At 35.2% G+C, this 21,609-nt stretch overlaps 2 protein-coding genes across 2 annotated transcripts in view; both read left to right on the top strand.

The window, feature by feature from the left end:
* Positions 1–6,090, top strand: part of LOC146146490 (cilia- and flagella-associated protein 46-like) — a 38,961-nt gene extending 32,871 nt beyond the window's left edge. Inside the window, exons 50-58 of the mRNA XM_083387206.1 lie at positions 286–506; positions 1,032–1,224; positions 2,243–2,350; positions 2,612–2,758; positions 3,309–3,496; positions 4,009–4,231; positions 4,560–4,712; positions 5,050–5,257; positions 5,632–6,090. Coding sequence (XP_083243332.1) covers positions 286–506; positions 1,032–1,224; positions 2,243–2,350; positions 2,612–2,758; positions 3,309–3,496; positions 4,009–4,231; positions 4,560–4,712; positions 5,050–5,257; positions 5,632–5,846 — 1,656 coding nt within the window. The 3' untranslated portion in view covers positions 5,847–6,090. The remainder of the gene's footprint in view (positions 1–285; positions 507–1,031; positions 1,225–2,242; positions 2,351–2,611; positions 2,759–3,308; positions 3,497–4,008; positions 4,232–4,559; positions 4,713–5,049; positions 5,258–5,631) is intronic.
* A 3,414-nt stretch (positions 6,091–9,504) lies between these two features.
* Positions 9,505–21,417, top strand: LOC146146489 (F-box and WD repeat domain containing protein 10B-like). The gene is made up of 21 exons (XM_083386814.1): positions 9,505–9,636; positions 9,955–10,103; positions 10,510–10,698; positions 11,269–11,356; positions 11,766–11,950; positions 12,241–12,368; positions 12,724–12,811; positions 12,919–12,997; positions 13,149–13,243; positions 14,380–14,491; positions 15,215–15,336; positions 15,778–15,932; positions 17,260–17,402; positions 17,827–17,985; positions 18,464–18,583; positions 19,069–19,216; positions 19,705–19,810; positions 19,999–20,194; positions 20,690–20,794; positions 21,119–21,192; positions 21,261–21,417. The coding sequence occupies exons 1-21, from the start codon at positions 9,524–9,526 to the stop codon at positions 21,281–21,283; spliced, it is 2,577 nt and encodes an 858-aa protein (XP_083242940.1). The 5' UTR covers positions 9,505–9,523; the 3' UTR covers positions 21,284–21,417.
* The last annotated feature ends 192 nt before the right edge of the window (positions 21,418–21,609 follow it).

The raw sequence follows: 21,609 nt of genomic DNA, 5'->3' as shown, positions 1-21,609 counted from the left end.
CAATGCCTCATTATTGTCTAACATACTGACGTAACAATGCCTCATTATTGTCCAACATACTGACCTAACAATGCCTCATTATTGTCCAACATACTGACCTAACAATGCCTCATTATTGTCCAACATAATGACGTAACAATGCCTCATTATTGTCCAACATAATGACGTAACAATGCCTCATTATTGTCCAAAATACTGACGTAACAATGCCTTATTATTGTCCAACATACTGACGTAGCAATGCCTCATTATTATCCAACATAATGACGTAACAATGCCCCGTAGTCCCCGAAGCACCTCGACCTGATGAGGGACTTCCCCCCGATGTACAACGTGGTCGTTCTCCAACATTCTCCGGATCGAAGCAAGCTTTATTGCGCAATAATGGAGAAGCCTAAGCAATCCGCTACAGCAGGGGATGCGAAAGGAAAAGGCAAGGACAAACAATCCCAAGCGGTAGAGGACACTAGGGTTTCTGTGGCCAGGATCGAAGTGGAAAGCACGAGGTAAAAAGTTACTTGAAACCAAACTGATTTAAAATGATTGAAAAGTTTTTTTTAGCTTATCCAACTTGTTCGGAGGGTTAAACAACCATCATAGACATTATACCAAGCCTTGCTTTTTTCATATTTTTTTTTTTCTTATATTAAACGATCAATTTTTTTTAGTACTAAGTTGATTGAATGTTAATCTGAGATTATTATTTAGGTTTATTTTGTTGTTTAATACATTTTGTATTTCTTAGCTCACCATATATTTATATAAATTGCAAAATCACTATTAATATTACCCATACAGAAGTAGGTATCATCCAATTTGAAAATGAATAAAGATTTATTCGAAACGTTCAAGATGATACCTACTTCTGTATGGGCTTTGATATTCTTATTACGTCTTACTACAACCTCCAACCATTATGCTCCAAAACTATTAATATTGTTTTATCTAGTTTTGACAGTTTTTAGTTCAAACTATAAAGTTACTTTATTTTTTCATATTATTTCCACCATTGACCAACTTACGTTTCCCAGGTTCGATGAGTTGATTGAGAAGCACAGCGATTACCAGCAGCGCTTAATGAGCTTCCATCTACAAAGTGAATATCAGAGATCGCAAGTCGCACTGAGGGAGAAGATGTTACAGCAACTTTCCAAGGGACAAGCGGAACTTGGTTTGTCTGAAACTGCGCTCATGGAACAAGCAGAGGAAGAGATGAAACTACAGGTGGGCTTACAAGCAGGGTTGGGGGCAACAGTAAAACAACAATGGCTCCGGATCTCAATGAACATATGTGTGTTAACAACTGAACAGATTGAGCAAGCATTGGCGCATGGTTGTTTCTCGACTCGTTCCCTTCTGAGCCTGCATAGCTCAGTTGGTAGAGTGACGGCCCCGGCTTGACCGGAGGTCGTCAGTTCGAACCTCACTGCAGGCTAGTTGTTGTTCTAGTCTGCTCTGCTTGCATCATAGATCAACAGATTCGGTGAGTCTGCAATGGCTTTCAGTGGCTCCGGAGCTGTACTTTTTTTTAAATCGCTTCAGCACAGGCTGAGGTAAGTTACATTTGCTGCTTTAAACTGTTCAGTTGTTTTTATTGGAGCAATTTAATATTCTTTCGAGCTTGAGCTGATAAATTTTCATAGCAGCAGCTCTCAAAATTTTAAAATTCTTCCGGCTTAACAAACAAAACAAACATAGCTCCAGCTCCTACTCCACAGCCTCAGTTACAAGGTGTGTATTATTGTTGCGGGCATCAAAACATTAACAGCAATTTAAGGCACTCATATTATTTCAGTTAATGTTTTATAACAACACGCAAGAAAATCTTCAGGGATGACGTCACAAAGGTATATCATAACGGAGAGTCGAAAACAAGCAAATTAAATAATAGCGGCGCCTCCATAGCGCAAGAATTTTAGTGGAATACTTTGGCCCAATGATTAATTATGCGTTAATTTATTTCTTTGGAATATGACATGTTGGTCCGTATTGGTCGTTGTAGTTATTTAAGATAAAGTAAAAAATAATTTTCAAGTCCTGTCCACCAACCACGTTTTATTATCTCCAATAGCTTCGCTCTCTTATTTTGGTTTCAATTAAAGTGATAATTAGGTTTTCAAAATGGTTTCGTGTTAGGGATTACTTGCTGTTCTTAACACGAAAGCATTGACTTCAAGTTTATCCGAATTGTTGTCGCCATATGCTTAACCACTGTGTTGTTGTTGAAATTTGTTATTTTCAGGAGGAATTCGACGAGATATTGTCGGGAATGGAGGATTACTTGTCGGAAGTTTCAACGATGCTCACTTCAAAGTTGATTAAACCGATCGAAGAACAAGCCGAACAACAGGTTAGTTGTATCACCTGCTGGTTACACGTTGGGGTATTATAGCCGCCATGTTGTGCCCCCACAATAAAACGTTTGAAACAATAGCGAGCTTTTTGATGGTAGCATTTTAACCTTAATATTGTGCACCTCAACAAGCTTTTTAATTTTGTGTTTTGGTGAACCCTAATAAATTAAAAAAAAAACACAACTATTTCATCCAAGTATGTAGAATATTTCAAATCATCTCAAAAACACCGACGTCACAATTAACCACGTGTTTAGCTGCAGAGCGGACAACCTCTAAGTGACCTTCAGCCCGAGGTGGTCGTCATTTTGGCCGGTTACCATCTCATGCAGCTTCCGCTTGAAGCGCTAGAGTGCCTACAGACTCCTCACATCGACGCACTCAGCCGTGACTTCTCACTACAGGTAGCTACTGTGACGTCATAACAACTTGTTGATCTTCAAAATTATGCTGGAATATTGTCGTTTCTAAGTTTCAAGGCGACACAACATTTTTAATGACTGAGTGATAAAACACTGAATTTTTAGATTAAAGCAGCTTTTATTTTTGTTTAAAAAGTGAAAAAGGTGATTTCTTGAGCTTTGCTTTTAAAAACATTGGGTAAATGCCAGAAGCGGTAAAACAGGTCATTTTTAAGCTGTGTTTGACGTTTGTTGGATAAACTACAATTTTTTTGTTTTTTTAAATCAGAATGTACATTGCCGTTACCAGTCATATAATGAAACAATAGTTTTCGGCAATGTTTGTTTAAGCATCGGATTGCTGTATGCTCGACAAATACAATCCTCAACCCATGGGTTCCGGCACGGAATTAGGTTTTCCAGCTGCTTCAGTTGTTTAGATTTGATTGAGATTGGCTGAACTCCGCTGTTACGCTTAGTATTCGGGTTTGCCGCAAGTTTAGAAACACAGTTAACCACCTTGTGACAAGTAACAAGTCCTTCCAACTTCCAGTTCCTCCACCGACGTTGGTTCGTGGACCCCGATGAACAAGCAGCTGCTCTGGAGAGGAAGAAGAACGACAAAGTTCCTCCAAAGACTCCCAAGGGAGGAAAGGATGCGGGGAAGAAAACTCCGGGAGCGAAGGTCGTTTCTCTCAACCGGGAGCTGCCACCAGGGTGCGCTGCTGTCGACACAAACAGGTAGCTGTGACGTCATGTCTATATTGCGTCATCAGATAGGATATTACGTCATTATGTGTCCATTTACGTAAAAAAAAGTTTAGTTAGGAAGTAACCACGAGGAACCGATCGTTTAAATTTGTAGATTAAAATGATTAGAAATACGCCTTTTTGTGGAACACAAACAAAAAAGCCAAAAACAAATATTTGAAGCTCCTTGAACTAAAAAAACATTTTATGATGTTTCTGTGTCTGTTTTTACTTCACATATAGATTTAAGTTTACAAAAGGCCTTTCGTTTATTGGGTCGATAAAATTTCCGAAGATGCCCTGGGAAGACTTTAACAGATCGATAAAACCGGTTTTGAACTCAGTATGTTTTTCTAACTTTTTGCACCTATAAATTTTTTTTTTTTTTTTAATTTCCAAAAATATTACATTAATTCTAACGAGTAGAGGCATCTGTAGGAATAGTAACGCAATGACATCATTTTAATGCCAACCCCATTTTTCACACTTTTTTCCACCAACAGCGTGCACTACATAGTTGACCCACACACCGACTGTTCGGAGACAGAGCAGCACCGACCTGAGCAAGTGTTCAAGCAACTTCTTCAAGTTCACGGTCAGTCGTTCACACCGAGGTGGGAGGGGATGTTCGGGCCCAACAACCTGCCAAGTGTGGGACAGTGGGAGGAAACACTAAACAACTGCTCGGCCTTCATCTTCTACGGGATGGAACGGTTCATTGCACAGGTGGGTGTACGGGGTTGTTCGGTAAATTTGTGGACATTTGTGGGTAATCGTTGTTGTATTTATTATAATTGTAACAGAGCTACTTTTGGAACGAAAACTTGGTAAATTTGTTTTAATGTTACCATCACCCGAACACAGACCCAAGCTAAATCAATGTATAATCACTAATGGGTGTATGTGTACTCGAGCGTGTCGGGCAAAATGACCTGCCGTTTATGGAAAGCACCAGTGCGATGACACCATTGATTTCAGTCTAATTAACACTACTTAGTTGTGATTAATATTTGATGAGTGTTTTACTTTCAGTTACCACCCTCTTTACTTTCAGTTCCCACCCTCTAAGTTGGCCGCTCTCAACTTGGACGACTGCCAAGTCGCTTTGCTTCTCGACAAATCACAAACCAACAAAAGCTTCAGGAACCAGAGCAAAGTGGATGTCGATAAAACCAACACTCTGCTGTCCATCGAGAAACCTCTACAGGTGAAACCGGCAGCTATGACTTTAATAACTATTAAGCAAAATTGCACGTGCTTAGGGCACCACGAGAATTTTCATCGCCGAATTTTCAATTGTGCCTTGGCGTTTGATGGAAAACTCGAGTTGTTCAAAAGACATAACTTGACCCTCAATTATATTTTAAATGACATATATAGGGAACCAAAGTGTTACGTACTTAGAGCCTTTAAAAGGCATGATCCGACCCTGGGTGTACCACACAGCACACGGAAAGAAATAAGCTTGTCATTATTGCAATACCTTTTGTCGTTAATCATACTTCTGCAACGAATGGGTAGTCTACTAACTTGTTATATTTCAGACTGCGATGCTCCTGAGTTTGAGTGGGGCGAACTGTGTGTGCTTAAACCAGTGGCACACTTCGTCCGAATCCAACGCCACGAAGTTGCAGGGACTCATGTCCTCTATACTTGAGGAAGGATTGATGATCGGGGAGGGAATGAGGAGGATCAACAATCCTTCGCTCAAGAAACCTGAACCTAAAGTGGTTGAAATCCCGGTCACACCAAGTCAGTTAACATCTCATGCGTAGAAATACTAAGATGCTTTGAATTGTGTGAATTTCGCTCGTTTTGCAAAAAAAAGAAAAATTTGCCTCTAAAATACTACACCTACCCTAACATAAGTTTAAAATTAGGCAAAATAATATTTTTGCAAATATAAAGAAGTTTTTTGTAGCTTGTATGTTAAAAAGAGCGTTTTTTACCTTGAAATTCTTATAGACAATAATCCTATCCTGAGTCTCTGCTTTTAATAATGGATACAGGAACAACTTTTGTGAAGTGCTCCACGTGATATTATTTCATCAACCTCTTGGGTTCGTGCACCCCTAGTTGGAAACCAGTGCTTGTAAACCTATATTTTTTTACTTTATTATTTCCAGTGGGAAAAGAATCCAAAGGGAAGAAAGGCAAAGAATCGAAAGAAGCTCCTTCAAGAAACCAGAGCGTTGTCATGCCAACTCCCGCCCAAACCCCGCTACCAGGAGATGCGGATTATGTTGCTGAAGATGAAGCTGAAGACCCCACCGTAAAAAAACTTGACGCTTCTTGGTGCAACTTTGTGCTGTTCGGACTCCCAAACCTTGTTGTCACCTGATTCCAAAATTTATTGTTGCTTTTTGTTTTTGGCGTGTTTAATTTTTTTAAAAAAGAAATATATTTTTAGACAATTAAAAAAGAATAAGCCTTTACAGAAACTACAAACTAAATGTTTGCAAGAAGATATCTCTTCGTCCTTGCAAGTCAATTACGACAATGACTTTAAATGAAGATATAAATATATTTATACTTTATGTAGTTCGGGTTTTTTAACGTGGACCTCTGAACTTTATTTTGTAGCGCGTGGCCAAGGTCGACATGAGATGACGTCATAAAACAAATAGACATACCAAACTTGTGTTTTCCGTCGAACAAATTTGAGAAACGGAGTCTAGATACAACCAAGAAGGCGCCAAAGCGTCGTTTTTTTTAAATTATGCACCAAGATTTAATTAGGTCTCCCTGGACTCCCGATCACTATTCCATGCATCCCAGTTTCAGCCTAATTCAAATGCAAAATATTTTTCCCGAAGAATATTTAGCCTGTTCAAAACGATTTTGTTATTAAACTTATGATATACTGAATTATTTTATAAACTACAATTAATTAGGCTGATCCGTTGTATTAAAAAGGCTGATCCGTTGTAAGACTATAAACCATCCTACATGTCAATGTTTGAAACAAGGATTTTGTTGCAACTTGAGGCAGAAATGGAGTGTATATGAAAAATTTTGAAAAGCTGATTGAATTTTTAGAAATTTTTCAGTGCAGGTTAACAAACGATACTAAAATAGTGTTATTGGTTTAACAACTAGTAGTGGTTTGTTTAAATGTAAGTTATCTATTTTTTTCATTTGACTCCTATAGGTTTTGCCAACATATCTTACTTCCTAATCATGCAAATACGGGTGGTACTAAATACCGAATGGTACCGAATGGTACCGAATGGTACCGAATGGTACCGAATGGTACCGAATGGTACCGAATGGCACCGAATGGCACCGAATGGCACCGAATGGCACCAAATGGCACCGAATGGAACAACATGGGATCGAATGCCAACCAAACTAAACGTCTGTTTTACACCTAAATCTGATTTAATTTTACACTGAAGCATATCTTGTCGCATGAGAGTATTTTAAAACGTATGAGGCCTAAGAAGGGTTGCAATGAACATGGTACCAAATGAAACCGAATGGCACCGTATTGAACCCAATAAAACCCATTGTAACTCGTAATAGAAACACTAAATATCGAATGGCCCGAATGGCACCGAACGGAACCCAATAGAACCGAACGGAACCCAATAGAACCCATTGTAACTCGTAATAGAAACACTAAATACCGAATGGTACCGAATGGCACCGAATGGCACCGAACGGAACCCAATAGAACCCAATAGAACCCATTGTAACTCGTAATAGAAACACTAAATACCGAATGGTACCGAATGGTACCGAAGGGTACCGAATGGAACCGAATGGTACCGTATTGAACCCAATAGAACCCATTGTAACTCGTAATAGAAACACTAAATACCGAAAGGTACCGAATGGTACCGAAGGGTACCGAATGGAACCGAATGGTACCGTATTGAACCCAATAGAACCCATTGTAACTCGTAATAGAACACTAAATACCGAATGGTACCGGAAGGCACCGAATGGCACCGAACGGAACCCAATAGAACCGAACGGAACCCAATAGAACCCATTGTAACTCGTAATAGAAACACTAAATACCGAATGGTACCGAATGGTACCGAATGGAACCGAATGGTACCGTATGGTACCCAATAGAACCCATTGTACGTTTAGTTTGGTTGGCATTCGTTATCATTCGATCCCATGTGGTACCATTCGGTGCCATTCGGTACCATTCGGTACCATTCGGTACCATTCGGTACCATTCGGTACCATTCGGTACCATTCGGTACCATTCGGTACCATTCGGTACCATTCGGTACCATTCGGTACCATTCGGTACCATTCGGTACCATTCGGTATTTAGTACCACCCTGCAAATACCTACTTTGTGCAAAGTAGAGTGTAGTAAATTATAAGTATGTGAATCAACACATTGTTACATAAGTATTCTATTTAATGCTACATATCTTGTTCCGCTTGACTGGCTCTGCGTGAAACGGGGGTTTCCCTAATTTAATGACGTCACCTGGTAACAAGAAACGCTGAAAGTAAATAAATAACTTTGTTTAAAACACATTTGTTTGGTTTGTGAGCGTGTAAGGCTGGAAAGCTCTCTGAGGTTTTTAGTTGCTGCAAATACCAGTTAAAAAACAACAAAATAAGTTTTATTAGAAATGTTTTAACACTTACACAACAATTCCGAATTTCATACAATTTCGCTGATATATCATATGTGCAGTTTTAAACTTTGATTTATTGACATTTGCAATCATGGCTTCATGCACACCTGAGGTTTCGAATCCAGCGCTGGTCTAGAATCCTGTCACACTATTAAATCCACGCACAATATTGGGTTAGGGTGCGAGTTAGCGTTTGGGTGTGGTAGGGTTAAGTATTATTATATTCATTGTTTAATAATAATAATACTTGACCCACCCTAACCAATTGCTAACCCGCACGCTAAGCCAAATAATGTGCGTTGTGGTAAGTTTATAGACCAGCGGCTATTTTCGTCTGGGGGTTAAAATCGCTAACATTATTTGGGATAGGAGGGGAGTGTGAGTTTGGGGGGTTTGCAAGTATTATTATTATATTTACTCTTACCTATTTATTTCTCCCCCGTGTAATCTCAATTTTGACAACTCACTATGTTATCTTAAAAAAGGTGGTCTAGACCAGGGGTCCGCACTTACTTTTTGGCGCGACCCCTAATTACTATTACCGAGGTCTAGCGACCCAAATTCTTCGAGTTTGTTTTAACAAAATAGCTTTGCTAAAAAAACAGCAACTATTGTGTTTCTATTTGCTAAGACAAATGTATGTTATGTGTTTGGTTAATTTTAAAAGAGAAAGGGTTCTGTAACACAACTGAAAAGTAGCGTTGAGTTTTACTACTTGTGATGTCTCATACGGATGACAAATATGATTTAGCCACCAATATGTGTTCAAGGCGCGGATCTAAGGATTTTTCAGGGGACAATATAAATTTAAAGACAGAAATCGGCAACCTTTACCAAGTCGCGGACCAAACCAAACTCAGCAGTTCTCTGCGTTTTAAATTTCCATTAACATTTTTGTTGTAAAAACGTGAAGCATTTTAATATAATAACTTATTCAGTGATATGTTTTGATTGTTTGGTTTAAATTGGCAAACCCTCTAATTATAAGGAGACGTGACGTTGTTGGCACACACAAAATAAAAAATGAACATATTTTTTGTACTGTTTTTGTTAATGTTTATCATAAAAAGAATACAACAGCGAATTAATTTGGAGAAAATTTGGATTTTAGGTTTTATGCTACAAAAAATTTCCTACTTATAGTTGTCATGCGCACGTCACCTTTGGTCTGAGAAGACTATCTCAAAACGCCAATGTAATTCAAAGTCAGATACGCGCGGGGCGCTAATAGTTTGTGCAATTTTGTGCAGTTGAACCAAAAATTTGGGTCGCGACCCCGTATTTTCGGCCCCCTGGTCTAGACCAGCACCAGGAATCAATGTTAAAAGTTTTCCAATCTGGCGTTTATATTGCTTGTTTAACTAACTAACTTTTATAGAGATCTGTCTTAAGAGCAGTTTTATTTATAATGGCTGATGTTAAAACATTAGAAAACAACAGAGTGCTATCTTCTGCCTTGAAGTGGGTCACGTTTTCGTCACCGCCTCTCACTAGAAAGTTTATTCTTGGATTAATTCAAAGGTAACCTTTTGCGCTAAACATACATTTGATTTATTATAAAACTCGAAAATAGTTATTAATTAATATGAATTTAAAAATTATTTTCTGTTTTAAATTGTAATTAAATGTTTTATTTTTAAAACATTCTCAGAGCAAATTACAAAATTTTGGCTTTATCCGAGTCACACATTTCATTAAAAATTGCAAAAAAAAACTTAAGCCTACCAGTTTTCTGTAGGACTTTATTTATCGTAAATTATTGTGGTAATATTATAAAAATCTAAAAACATGTCTTTACTAAATACTTTACTTTTTTGGAATATGTCATTAATGTTTCAGAATCAAAAGTTACAGTTTGGTTGACAAACTTATCCACATATTGTCGTCGTTTGCTCAAAAGGATTTTGTTTATTCTCGATCTCAATGCAGATCAAGTTTAATCAACCATGAAAATATCTCTTTGTATGAAGAATTTACTCCAAGCAAGGGTGAAAATGTTTCTGTTTAGTTTGATAAACAATAATATATGTTTGTTGTTTATATATAATCTTGAGAAGTGAACCGCTTCAAACAGAACCAGTCTGCAAGCTGATAAAACTTAATATAATATGCAGTTTTCTGTAAATGGCTTCATTTTTATCATAAAGTTTTAACACCTTTTTGGTTGATTTTATCAAAGGTATGCGCTTCTTCGCTTAATAAAAATTTCATAAATTATATTGTTGGAATTCTATTGAAAAGCAAAAATTTGTTTTTTAAGTTAGTTTTATTTTTGGCGTATACAACATCACATATAAAAAAAACAATAAATTGTGTGCAGATTGTTCCTGTTCACTAAAATAACGTACAAGAGTTTTTTTTTTAATTTTTCTAATACTTTTTTTTGTTCTACAGAAGCATTGACTTTTATGTCAAAAATGTGGAACTGGTTTCAAGCGATGAACCCTTCAACACAGTCGGTGATTATTTGTGGAATTATCGATTCAACGAAAGATGTTTCAATTTTAAATGAGGTTCACAACCTGCTTAAAGTAATGAGCTCGCAAATGAGACTCGATTCAGACGAACTTGAAATTGCTTCAGGTTGGTAAAAAACTAAATACCAGTCTTAAATTTGAGTTATTAGAAATACACAAATATTTAACTATATTTTAATTTAAAGCTGTAGTTACATTTATTTTGCTTACTATGTGAAATGATGCTTAGCCCTAGTATAATGAAGACAATTCTCCTGATACGTATGTACAACACACATTTGGACTTTGTAATAAATAGCATGTGCTGCGCATAAATCATTACCTAAAACTAACAAAAATATATATTTTGTTGTATGGAAAAAAGTATGGCTTATACCTGTTTTTCATAAACAATCTAAACTAATTTGAAAGCAAGAATATTTCTTTTACATTGCTGGAAATTTCTTACAAACATGTTTCAGCTGTTGTGAATTTATTTTAAAATCAATAGAAATCTAATAGATTACCATAAACTTGACATTTGTCTTAAATATGGGTTCTTCCATACCTTTTTAAACTTTTTAAACTTTGTGAAATGCATATATACTTTTTGTAACTCAAATGTAATAATTTTTATCTTATCTCTTCAAACATTTAGGCATTAGGTTTGATTTTTTTGTTTGTAATAACTTTCCAGACGAGTTGTGTGAGTCAACGTATTCTTTCAACACCGACCAACACCCGGACCTTTACCTCCTCGCTGCTACAAGCCCCTGCTATCAGCAGTTAGTGGAAATACATTTATTTGTTGCTATCTTAAAATTGATAATATAGAATGTAGATGTTTATCTTTATCTTTATTTGTTTGATTAAGTGAGTTAGCAAAGGTTTTCCTACATTATCGTGTAAGAACTGAAACCGGATACCAAGTGATAGTATCAGTATTCATCCGATACAAGGTTTATATTTAGGTTTCTAGTTGAAAGCCCAAACAATTTGTAAAACGTTACATTTAAGCTTTTTCATCTGTTCAACTTATACAACCTCATGGCATCATTTGCTATCAGATTAGACCCCAAAAGTATTTTACCAAAAATATTGTGTATCGAGATACAGTCAAATATAAATATCGAACAGCCCCTAGTCATAGTTGATTTTTGTTAAGTTTCATTTAGAAAATGTCATTCGTTTCAGAGCCAGAGTGAAAAGTCCTTGTTCTTGTCGCTCGGATTCATTTTCGTCGAGTATTTGTGATGAATCTGACGATCAAGATCCACGAAGAAACGTCATGAAAACATCCCACTCGGCTTTGAGCGGAATTTCCTGCAAGAAAGATTTTGTTGCAAACTTACCTGTGCACTTGGCAAAGAAAATACTGCGTAAGGTTTATTTGCGATTAGTTTGACAGCTTAATAGCAGTTATCTAATATTTTATAGACATAAAAAGTTTTAGAATGACTTAAATATTTATTACTAGTGAATTTTTTTTTTGTGTAACTAAGCAATTATTTGTGATTTTAATGTAAGTGTGGAATAGTTCTGTATATGTGCTGATGATGCCAGGCATTGTAATAATCAACAGCTCCTCTGGTAATTACATTGTATAAGCTTGGATACCAGAGGAGCTGTATTTTTGTTCTGCATGTTTTAAAAATTTTATTTCTTGTAGACATGTTGGACAAGAAAAGTTTATTGTTGGCTAAACTTGTTTCTCATCACTGGAACAAACTGATTTACCAAGTTTCGGTGGAGAAGTTTATTCAACAAGAAATACGCGAGGAAGCTGTAATGATGCAGGTGCAGTAAACATAATCCAAGAGAAGCATTAAAAGATTATGTATATGGTTTCATTATGACAGGGTATTTTTTTATTTTGGTCTCGTTCGTATATTCTTTTATTTTAATCTGATAAAATTTTCGAAATTAGCCATGAGAAATATCTTATTTAAAGTTACTTTAAAAATTATCTTAATTCACTGTTGTTACACACTGTACAATATTTACTGGAAAAGTAAGTTGTCCATACCTTTTTGTATGAAGCCCCTCTGTAAATGAAACTTTTTTTGTGCCATGATATAACCATAATAAAGTGTTAAAGCACATTACATGTGCGGTTAAAATAATGGCTGATCCTTTTTATTTTATGTTCCAGGGCGTTTCAGTGAACGGAGCCGACACAAGTTACGCAAGAAAACTTAAGGTTGCCATCCCACTCTCTCCACAACCTAACCCTGGTATCGGTAAGCAACAACTAAACATAGATTAACGTCAACTCATTTTGTTAAGCCATATATTCAATACCTGATGACTCAAATTCTCAAATACTAACATTTTTTACGTTTCCTAGATATGAAATTCTTGAACGAGTTTTCTGAAGAAAGAAATATTTATTGTGGAGCTTACAATGTTTTGATTCTTGATAAAGAGTAAGTCAATTACCAGTTAAAATATTTTTTTTAATTTGTCATAATTTCCTACATTTGTTGTGGCAGATTTTTTCACTGATTTAACTAATGTAATTTACAGTTTTATCTGCCTTAAGCCATTATACATTCCACATTATCTTTTTTGTTCCAGGTTTAACACGAAACGTAGAGCTCACTTTTGTGAAGGCAACAAAGTAGCGACGGGTTCGAGCGATGGGGTGGTCAAAATACTTGACGCTGCATCAGGTAAATTATCGTAGAACAATGGTGTTGCAAACAAGATGTTTTCCATTTAGTAGAGTTTAAAATGTTCATTTTAGGATAATTCCTTCCCTGGCTAATAAAATAGATAACTTTTTTTTAAGTATGAATCCTAGACTTTAAACGGTGTTAGGGAGGTTTTTTTTCAAGTTTTCTCACCTTTCCCAGGACTCCGCAGACCATAGTTTGAGATGCACTGCCCTAGAATTTTGAACAATTGGAGCAACACTATCAGATTGCTCGTGTATTGTGGGTTGTTTACACTGTAAATTACAAGACACAGTTCTAGAATTACAGGAACCCATTGTTGCCAATAATTTCTTTTGTTCTATTCTATTGTTGACTTTCAAAAGTAAATATTGATACAACTTTGAGTAACCTTAGCAAGTCCTAAAGCTTTTGTATCCAGATATTAGGTCTGGTATGACCTTACCTACACTTTATGTTGTTCTGCTTTGTCATAAGATAATTGAACTGTCAGAAATACTGTTTCAAGAATAATGCTTCTTTTACCGTGGCTTATTCAATCTGTCAAATTTTAACCAGTTAATCTGAATTTTAACCAGAGTTTGATTCTAAACAACCACCAATATCAAAAACAAAACGGTTAAACTCTATAGAATTATTAAATAAAGTTGACCAATTTAAACACTATTTCAGCATATTTATTGTACGAGTATTATATTACTAGATATGTTGTTACATACAATGTCACTAAGCTGGCATAGCTGAAAGCATTGGTTAAAATGCAGGAATTGTAATGGCTCAACAATATTGTAATTTGATTTCGAATGAATATAAATACAAAAAGTATAACCAATATTGTCATATATTTTAACTCACAATTGGAGCTTTTACCGCAAAAAGGTAGTAATACCAACGGCCCTAATGAGAACTAGAATGTCAAGGCACCATGTACTGAATGACCTTTGACCCTGGGCCATAGTAAACTCGCACAATTAAATCAATTATTCGTGGAAAACTTGCACTAAATTACATAATCATTTCAGTTTAACATCTTCTCAAAGACACCAGCTCATTATAGAGATGATCAACTAGATGTATTTCAATAAATGAAAATACATCAGTAAAACCGGATTATATTATTTTCTTATTTCCAGGTCAACTCCTTCATGCCCCGATTCGTGGCCACCCGGGGGCGCTAACGTCAATACACGTTCAGAATGGAGAAAAAGTTGTGATTTACAGCGGCAGTTACGACACCACTATCAGGTAAAACAGATATGGTACCCATCATGGAAAACAAAGAATGTAAACAGCCGTTTCCTGTATATATATATTGCCTGCACCTTTTATTTTACACCTTACTGTCAAATAACGAATCACTATAAGCTACCAGAAACTTATTTACACTTATTTACACAAATACAAACTTTATTTGCTTTTTATTTATCTATGGCTGGTTTTTCATTTATAATTTTTTATATCTAGGTAATGGTAAAGCTTTTTTTTAAGTGTTTCTAAAAATGCCAAATTATTGTCGCTAATAAAAACACGAAATTCTATATGAAGTTTTATTAAATGCATAAAACTTCAAATTGTGAGTTTTAATATATGTTTATCATAATACCATAAGAAAAAGTAGCATAATATCATCAAAACATAATACGATTAAGAAGATTTTAACTAACACTTTCCCAGCATGTTTTCAAACTACTCTGATATATTTTTAAATAAACAAACTGTAAACATAAAATGAATAACAAAACTAAATATTTACGCGGACCGACATAATTTGTAAGGATGTTTTGATACTACTTTATAGCTATACTATTTTAACCTGTGTAGTGTTGTAAAATAACAGAAATTTATAGGAGATAATAACTTTCTATTGATGTTATGATTGGACAATATGAATTTTTGTCTCTCAATATTTATACACATGTATAAGCAGCTAATTTAAGATCCAAGTTAAAAGTCCTTTACTTGCCACAGACGTTGGCATGTTGGTTCAAGTGCGTGCAAACAGATAATGTACGGCCACACCTGCTCTGTTGTGTGCCTCGATATGTTCGGCAACCTCCTCGTGTCAGGTTCGAAAGATGGACTTGTTAAAGGTGACTTGCAGATCTGTAGCTTTTGATACATGCTACGACAGAATACTTTTGTACAGAGTTTCCACAATGTATTTAAATCGACAAAGGGGATGTCTTTATATTGATTTACGTATTGAAAATTCCCTATATTGTTATAAAATTAAGTTTATGAGTTTAGAAAGCCTGTCAAGCAATCCAATTTTAGGTCGTTAAGGGACTTATTCTTGGTCATACATTTTTATTTAAATATATAAAAAAGATAGATAAATGTGAAAAATATGTTTGATTAATAAATCAGTGGACATTATGAATTATCTAATTTGCTAATTAGAAAACTTATATAGACATAATGTTTAATAAACCTTACGTATTTACCTTATTAGCTGTTGTTTTTGTTTTGCCCGTAGGTTTTTTTAAAGTAAGTTGGCAGATGTTATCATAAATGTTTTCCTGTTGTTTTAGTTTGGGACACAACCTTGGGTAAATGTGTTTGTACTTTCCGTCACACAAAACGTGGAGTTGTGAAAAGTGTGAAAATTCGAGGAGACACAATCGTATCTTCGTGCGATCGAGGGTTCGTTAAAGTGTGGAGCCTCAAAACTAGATTGATGTTCAAGGTAGGGCTTTGTTAATAAACAAAACTTAGCTTTTATAAAGTGGGGTATTATTATACCTTAGAGCAGTGATTCTCAACCGCGGCTCTCAACTGAACATTTCGCAGCTCTCTAACCGAGTGAACAATTAGTTAGAAGTTGCAGAATTGCAACAAAGTAAGTAAGAGAAATCAAGAATTAATGAATTGGATCAGCAAGGATCCCAAGTACGAAGTACTAATGTTACCGGCTACTTCCATTCGGCTCTTTAAAATAATTTTGTGGTTTGTTACGTCACAATATATTTAGTCCTGATCGACAAGCTATGGCAAACACTGTTAATTAGTTAGCCTAGGCTAGCGTAATGTATTTTTGTTGTTTTCTAGTTGCTTTCTTAATGTTTTTTGATTATATGCCTACTGTTGTTTTTTATGCGGCTCCTTGCAAACCTTGTAGTATTTACTGGCAGGGTACGTGACACACAGCGACGTATTAGAACACAAGTAATGAATAACGAAGTACTGCAAGAGTGGCGGTTATATACAGGCACAGCAATACGTCATAAAGGTCGCACTCAACAATCCTATACAACACAGTATTATACAACAACTCTACAAACCTTAGGTTTGAAATTCGGCTCTTGCTCTAAAAAAGGTTGAGAATCACTGCCTTATTCCCTTACAATAATTTTCTCTGCCTTGTACAGTTTAGCATTTTTATTGTTTAATATGGAGATGTTGTGGCTCACTTTTTATTTCATTGCTTAATATCCTCTTTTTATTAAAAAACGACAATTTGTTGCTATTTGCATTAAAGTATGCTTTGTTTTTCACGAACTTATGTTCAGATATTGCAATTTTTCCCCACACTTTCTAAACATGTAAAGATCACAGTGAATTTCAAAATAAAAAAATAAAAAAGCGAATAGTGGAAATATAATTCATATATAATGAGCATGCCAGTGAAAGGTATTGATTGTGAAATCTATATTTCAAGTCAAACTTTGTATAGAGGATATTGGAAATCTGTTTAATTTAATTTTAAGGTTTTTAGGACCTGATTTCATGCTTTAACAAGTAAAACTCATAGTTAAAAACATGAGTAAAAACAGGATCGTTTTTAATGTTTTTAACTATGAGTTTTACTTGTTAATATACGCGTCAGCGGAGCAGTGATCGACTGGCTAAAACCTGCCGCCGATGGTTTTCGATTCTATGAAGATACACCCTATTGTTCATGCTTTAATGTTCGTCTTAAACCATATTAAAATGTTTAGGATTCTGTGAAATTGTCGGCTTTACAATTGCATTAAGTGGTTGATTCTGTAGTAAATGCCAGAATGCACTTCCAGGTTTTATCTGGCCACAAAGGTGAGGTTAGTTGTGTTGCAATGGACGACAACTTCATAGTGAGTGGTTCGCACGACGGCTACATTCTATCGTGGACCAAAGACACTCCTTACAAGAAATACCTCAGAGCTTTCAGGCACCCTAAGTAAGTCAGGGCTGGTTTATTTTCTTACAATTCAAATTATACTTTTACATTTTAAGTTTCATATGTTTTGTGTATTTTATCTTAATAAGCATTCTATGTGTTATTTATTGAAAATAAAACCAGCATATGTCCTATTTAAGAAAACTTGTCGAGAATTGTCGTACAATGATTAATTTACCACTGCAAAATATAATCTCCTTTTTTTCTGATATTATTTCAATTAAATTTTAATTACTTATAAGCGCTTATGCAACTGTACACAATGTAGAAAAAATAACTTAAAATATTGTGACACAAAGATTTGTAGGCTCGCCAATGGAGGGAAAATGAAATTCATAAAGATTCCTAAATTCCCCTCGACACCCTTAAGCTTTACACATGGTCCCCCAAAGTGGAATCACTGTACTATACACTTGCATTGCAGGGAGGTGCTGTGTGTCCAGCTTACCTACCTCCGTATAGTGAGCGGGTGCGCAGATGGAAAGATACGAGTTCTTAACCTCCTCACCGGGGAATGTCTCCGTGTGATTCGAGGGAACAGCAATTGCGATCCAATACTTTCACTCCACGGAACTACTGACAGGTGAGCTGGTAAAATGTGCTTCATTCAGCTAACCTCCATATCTGTATTAAAAAGTTGCAGTGTTGTAATCAAGTGTTTTCATATTTACCGTTTTTTTTTATAAAATCGGTTCTTCATTTTAAGTTTTGCACGAAAAAGAACTAGATTACCACATTTTGTTATTTTGTTATATTTTATTTGAAATATGGCTCATAGTCTGATGAGTTCACCGATTTTAATAGTTTGTCGTTTTATTTTTATATTAATGACTTGACTAGAACGGTATTACAAATATACACGCTTTTAATCCAAAGAGTGAATATTTTAACTTGTGCATATAGTTGAGTTAAAACAAATAATGCATTTTTTAAATTAAACCAGAAACGACTTGAAAAAATCAAAAGTAATTTATTTAAATAGCATACTGCAGTATTTTGGCACCATTAGTTGTTTAAAATCTTTAAACTGTTTTGGCTAACTCTTAATATTTTGTGCACAGGCTCGTTGTGAACCTCGTGAGCAACTTGCTTTTGTTGCAATTCGAAGATGTTGAGTTGGTTTACAGCAAAGAAGAGGAAGTTAAGAAAAGACAACAAACCTCAACGAACAGGGAACACAGGTGAATTTGCTCACTTTGCCTTCAATTCACAAAAAACTACATCTGCTAGAGTAGACTTTTATGTTGTAATTAAAGTCAATCAAATTTTGTGGGATGTAAAGAGAAATATATTCCGCTAAAAAGTCATATCCGCTTTTAGAAAATTAACAAAACAATTCAAACATAAAAACTGTTTTTTTTTAAGTAAATGTTTAAATTAAAAGATAGCAAATATATATATTTGCTTCTGTGTAAAGTCATTGTCGTCATTTACATAGACAAGGATATACTTAGGAGGTGATGGAATATGTCAGCCCTATTCACCCTTACCCGTGAGCCTAAGTGATTAAAGTCTTAACGCGTTTTCCTTGACTTCCAATAAAAATACATTTTCTTTTATATCAAATTTATTTTATTTTTTCCTCGTTTTCAAAAAATGCCCTATCCATATTTTACTCTTGAACTTTATCAATTGTGTTGTAACAAACCACATTTTGTGACCCCAGACCGTCTAGCGCCCCTGCCGACCGTAGTTTCGCTGGGAGCCCTCTAGTGGACAAACCTCTGCGCAAAGTTTGCTCGGCTGTGACCGGACACCAGAGGGCGCCAAGTGCAAGGTTGCGGAGAAATCTTTCGTCGCAACTTAACGGAAGGGTGAGGAAATAAAAATTGTTCAAGGATTAAGCTGGATAAATTATTTTTGTCCCTACACATTAAGTATTTAAAAACATACAACCTGAGACTTCTATTTTAATGTCATTGTCAAGTTTTGAATAAAATGTACAAGTATTGCGTTAAAACTGTTTTCAAATCCATTCTGTGTTTTACACCAGCGGTCTGCAACCACCTTTCCTTGGCGCTCCATAGATCGATGCTTCACCAGGTGTTGGCCTGAATATTTTTTTTCTATGGCATTACTATATCTTGTCTTATTACGATTTTTTGCGGCAAAACAAGCTCAAGGTTCTCATTGAATCAAAGTTGTGTTAAATGGCCATTAAATTTCTAATTTAGCTAATATTGTTGGAAAATAAGTTATAAAAAACATGTATATAAAAAACATGGTAAAATAAACATGTGATATAGAAACAGGGCGTTTCAATAGATTTCGTTCCTCAAACAAAACTAAACATTTATTTAAGGTGGCAAGTGCGTTGAGTGTGGCAAGTGTGGCAAGTGGCGGAATCCAGAATTACAACTCAAGTATTTCTTCTTGTATTGTCTCAACATTCTCACAAGAACAGTTTGGTGAGAAAGTATTAGTTGTGCTTCACCATGTGTTTGTCTAATTTGAAAACAGTTTGTCTAAACTCTAAATACTTTGCCTTTTCTTTCAACATGCAAAGTATTATCTTCTTGTCTACACTTTGAGTTATTTGTTCCTTATATTAAAAAAACCGTCAAGTTGTATAGAAAGCCATTTTAAAAAACCTCCACAGAATCCCCAAAAAGCCCTCCAGTGTCCAGACCCCACTCAAGTTACCATAGCAACCAGTTGCCAAGGAGCCATGGCAACAGACCACGCAGTTGCTATAGCAACCAAACACCTGTCACCCTTGGAAACAACAGGCCTCTAAGTTGCCATAGCAACCCGTTACCTGGACAACAGAGTAGCAAATTAAAGTCATTGAGGTTTGTTCAAAAAAAATTTATTTTGATGTGAAAGCGTTTTTTTATCGATTTAAAACAACTTAAGCCGTATTTCACAATCACTAGTGAACGCAATTTAATATTTAGTACAACAGTAATTTTTGAAATGTCGATAAAGTAAGAAAAGTTAAATACCTTCCTCAACAAGTCCACAACTTCTACTTCTGTAGAAAGTATACTGATAAATTGGCTATGCCTTAACTGCAAAGCATGCTCAATTGCTATTCTTTAAAGTAATGAAAAGTGGTAAAAGTTTGTGTAACGCATCTCGATTAACAGTAATAGAAATTGAGAATAAAAAAAAACAGTTGAGTTCAATCTTACATCGAAGCTTACCTGAGTGGTTAATTGCTGCTAATTGCATTAAAAGTTCTGTAATACTTGTTCTGTTTATCTCACCAAGAACTGTAGAGTTTTTATTACAATATTGGAGCGAAGTAATGGAATGATTTGTTAATTGTTGGTAATTATTTGTAGAAGAGCAAATGGAACTTACCTGAAGATTGGAAACCTTCATCATATCAGTGGAGATAGTTCTGAAAACGTTTGCACTGTGATCAACGCAGCTCCAACTGATACAAGGTGCAGTGGAAATTGTTAAAAATGATTAAAATTGAAACCGCTGTTCAAACGAATGTCTAGCTATTTCAGTTGTGTAATTTAGTTTGTTCTTTTTAAAGAGTATTAAACACATTGAAATGATTTATTAATTATTTGTTGAGTATTTAACACATTGAAATGATTTATTAATTGTTGATATTAATGAAAGACACATAACCTTATGTGTTTAATAACATCTGTGATCTATTGTTGATATTACTTTTAGATATAGTTTAGTTAAACTTAGATCGCCTAATCGCTTATCTACAATTATTTTTCTTATTAAGTAATTGTATTATTTTCCAGAGAGCTGCTTTACAGGAAACTAAAAAAGTCAACCCCAGAGTTGGAAAAATGGGTTTCCCAACTTAAACCTTCGGGTAAGTTATTTTAATTATGTGAGTTGGAAAAAAAAAACTGTATCAATTTTGTTAAACTATTTTTTTAGACTTCTACTCGCAAAAGAATTGAACATTTTCTGCTAATGAAATGCAGTTATATTGTTACTAATGAGAAAAGACTTGTTTTGCTTCAAATATATATTTTAATGCACTCAGCTGGCTGGTGCAAATGCATATGTACTGTTTTATCTTATTGAACTTTATAAGAATAAAATGTACGCGCAAAGATTTTGAGACTTACTTTATCATTTGAAAGGAATTTTGCAAGAAAACAGGTGTTAGTTGCTGAAATGCATTATTTCTAGTTCTGTGATAACTTGTAGCAGAATTAAGTTTTATGTAAAGTTTGGCTCTCATTATGAGATATGAACTTTTTCAAACACGAATAACAATTGT

Source organism: Ascidiella aspersa, chromosome 4 (genome assembly GCF_963924565.1).
Source record: "Ascidiella aspersa chromosome 4, kaAscAspe10.2, whole genome shotgun sequence".
Classification (NCBI taxonomy): Eukaryota; Metazoa; Chordata; class Ascidiacea; order Phlebobranchia; family Ascidiidae; genus Ascidiella; species Ascidiella aspersa.
The sequence above is the reverse complement of the archived record's forward strand: the minus strand, read 5'-3'. Positions and strand labels throughout refer to the sequence as shown.

Bases quoted from the DNA above. Each gene is read 5' to 3' on its own strand.
- LOC146146489 (XM_083386814.1), top strand. From the start codon at position 9,524: ATGGCTGATGTTAAAACATTAGAAAACAACAGAGTGCTATCTTCTGCC. The intron at 19,811-19,998 runs GTGAGAAAGTAT...AAAAAACCTCCA, and splicing joins ATTCTCACAAGAACAGTTTG to CAGAATCCCCAAAAAGCCCT. The intron at 20,795-21,118 runs GTGCAGTGGAAA...ATTATTTTCCAG, and splicing joins GCAGCTCCAACTGATACAAG to AGAGCTGCTTTACAGGAAAC.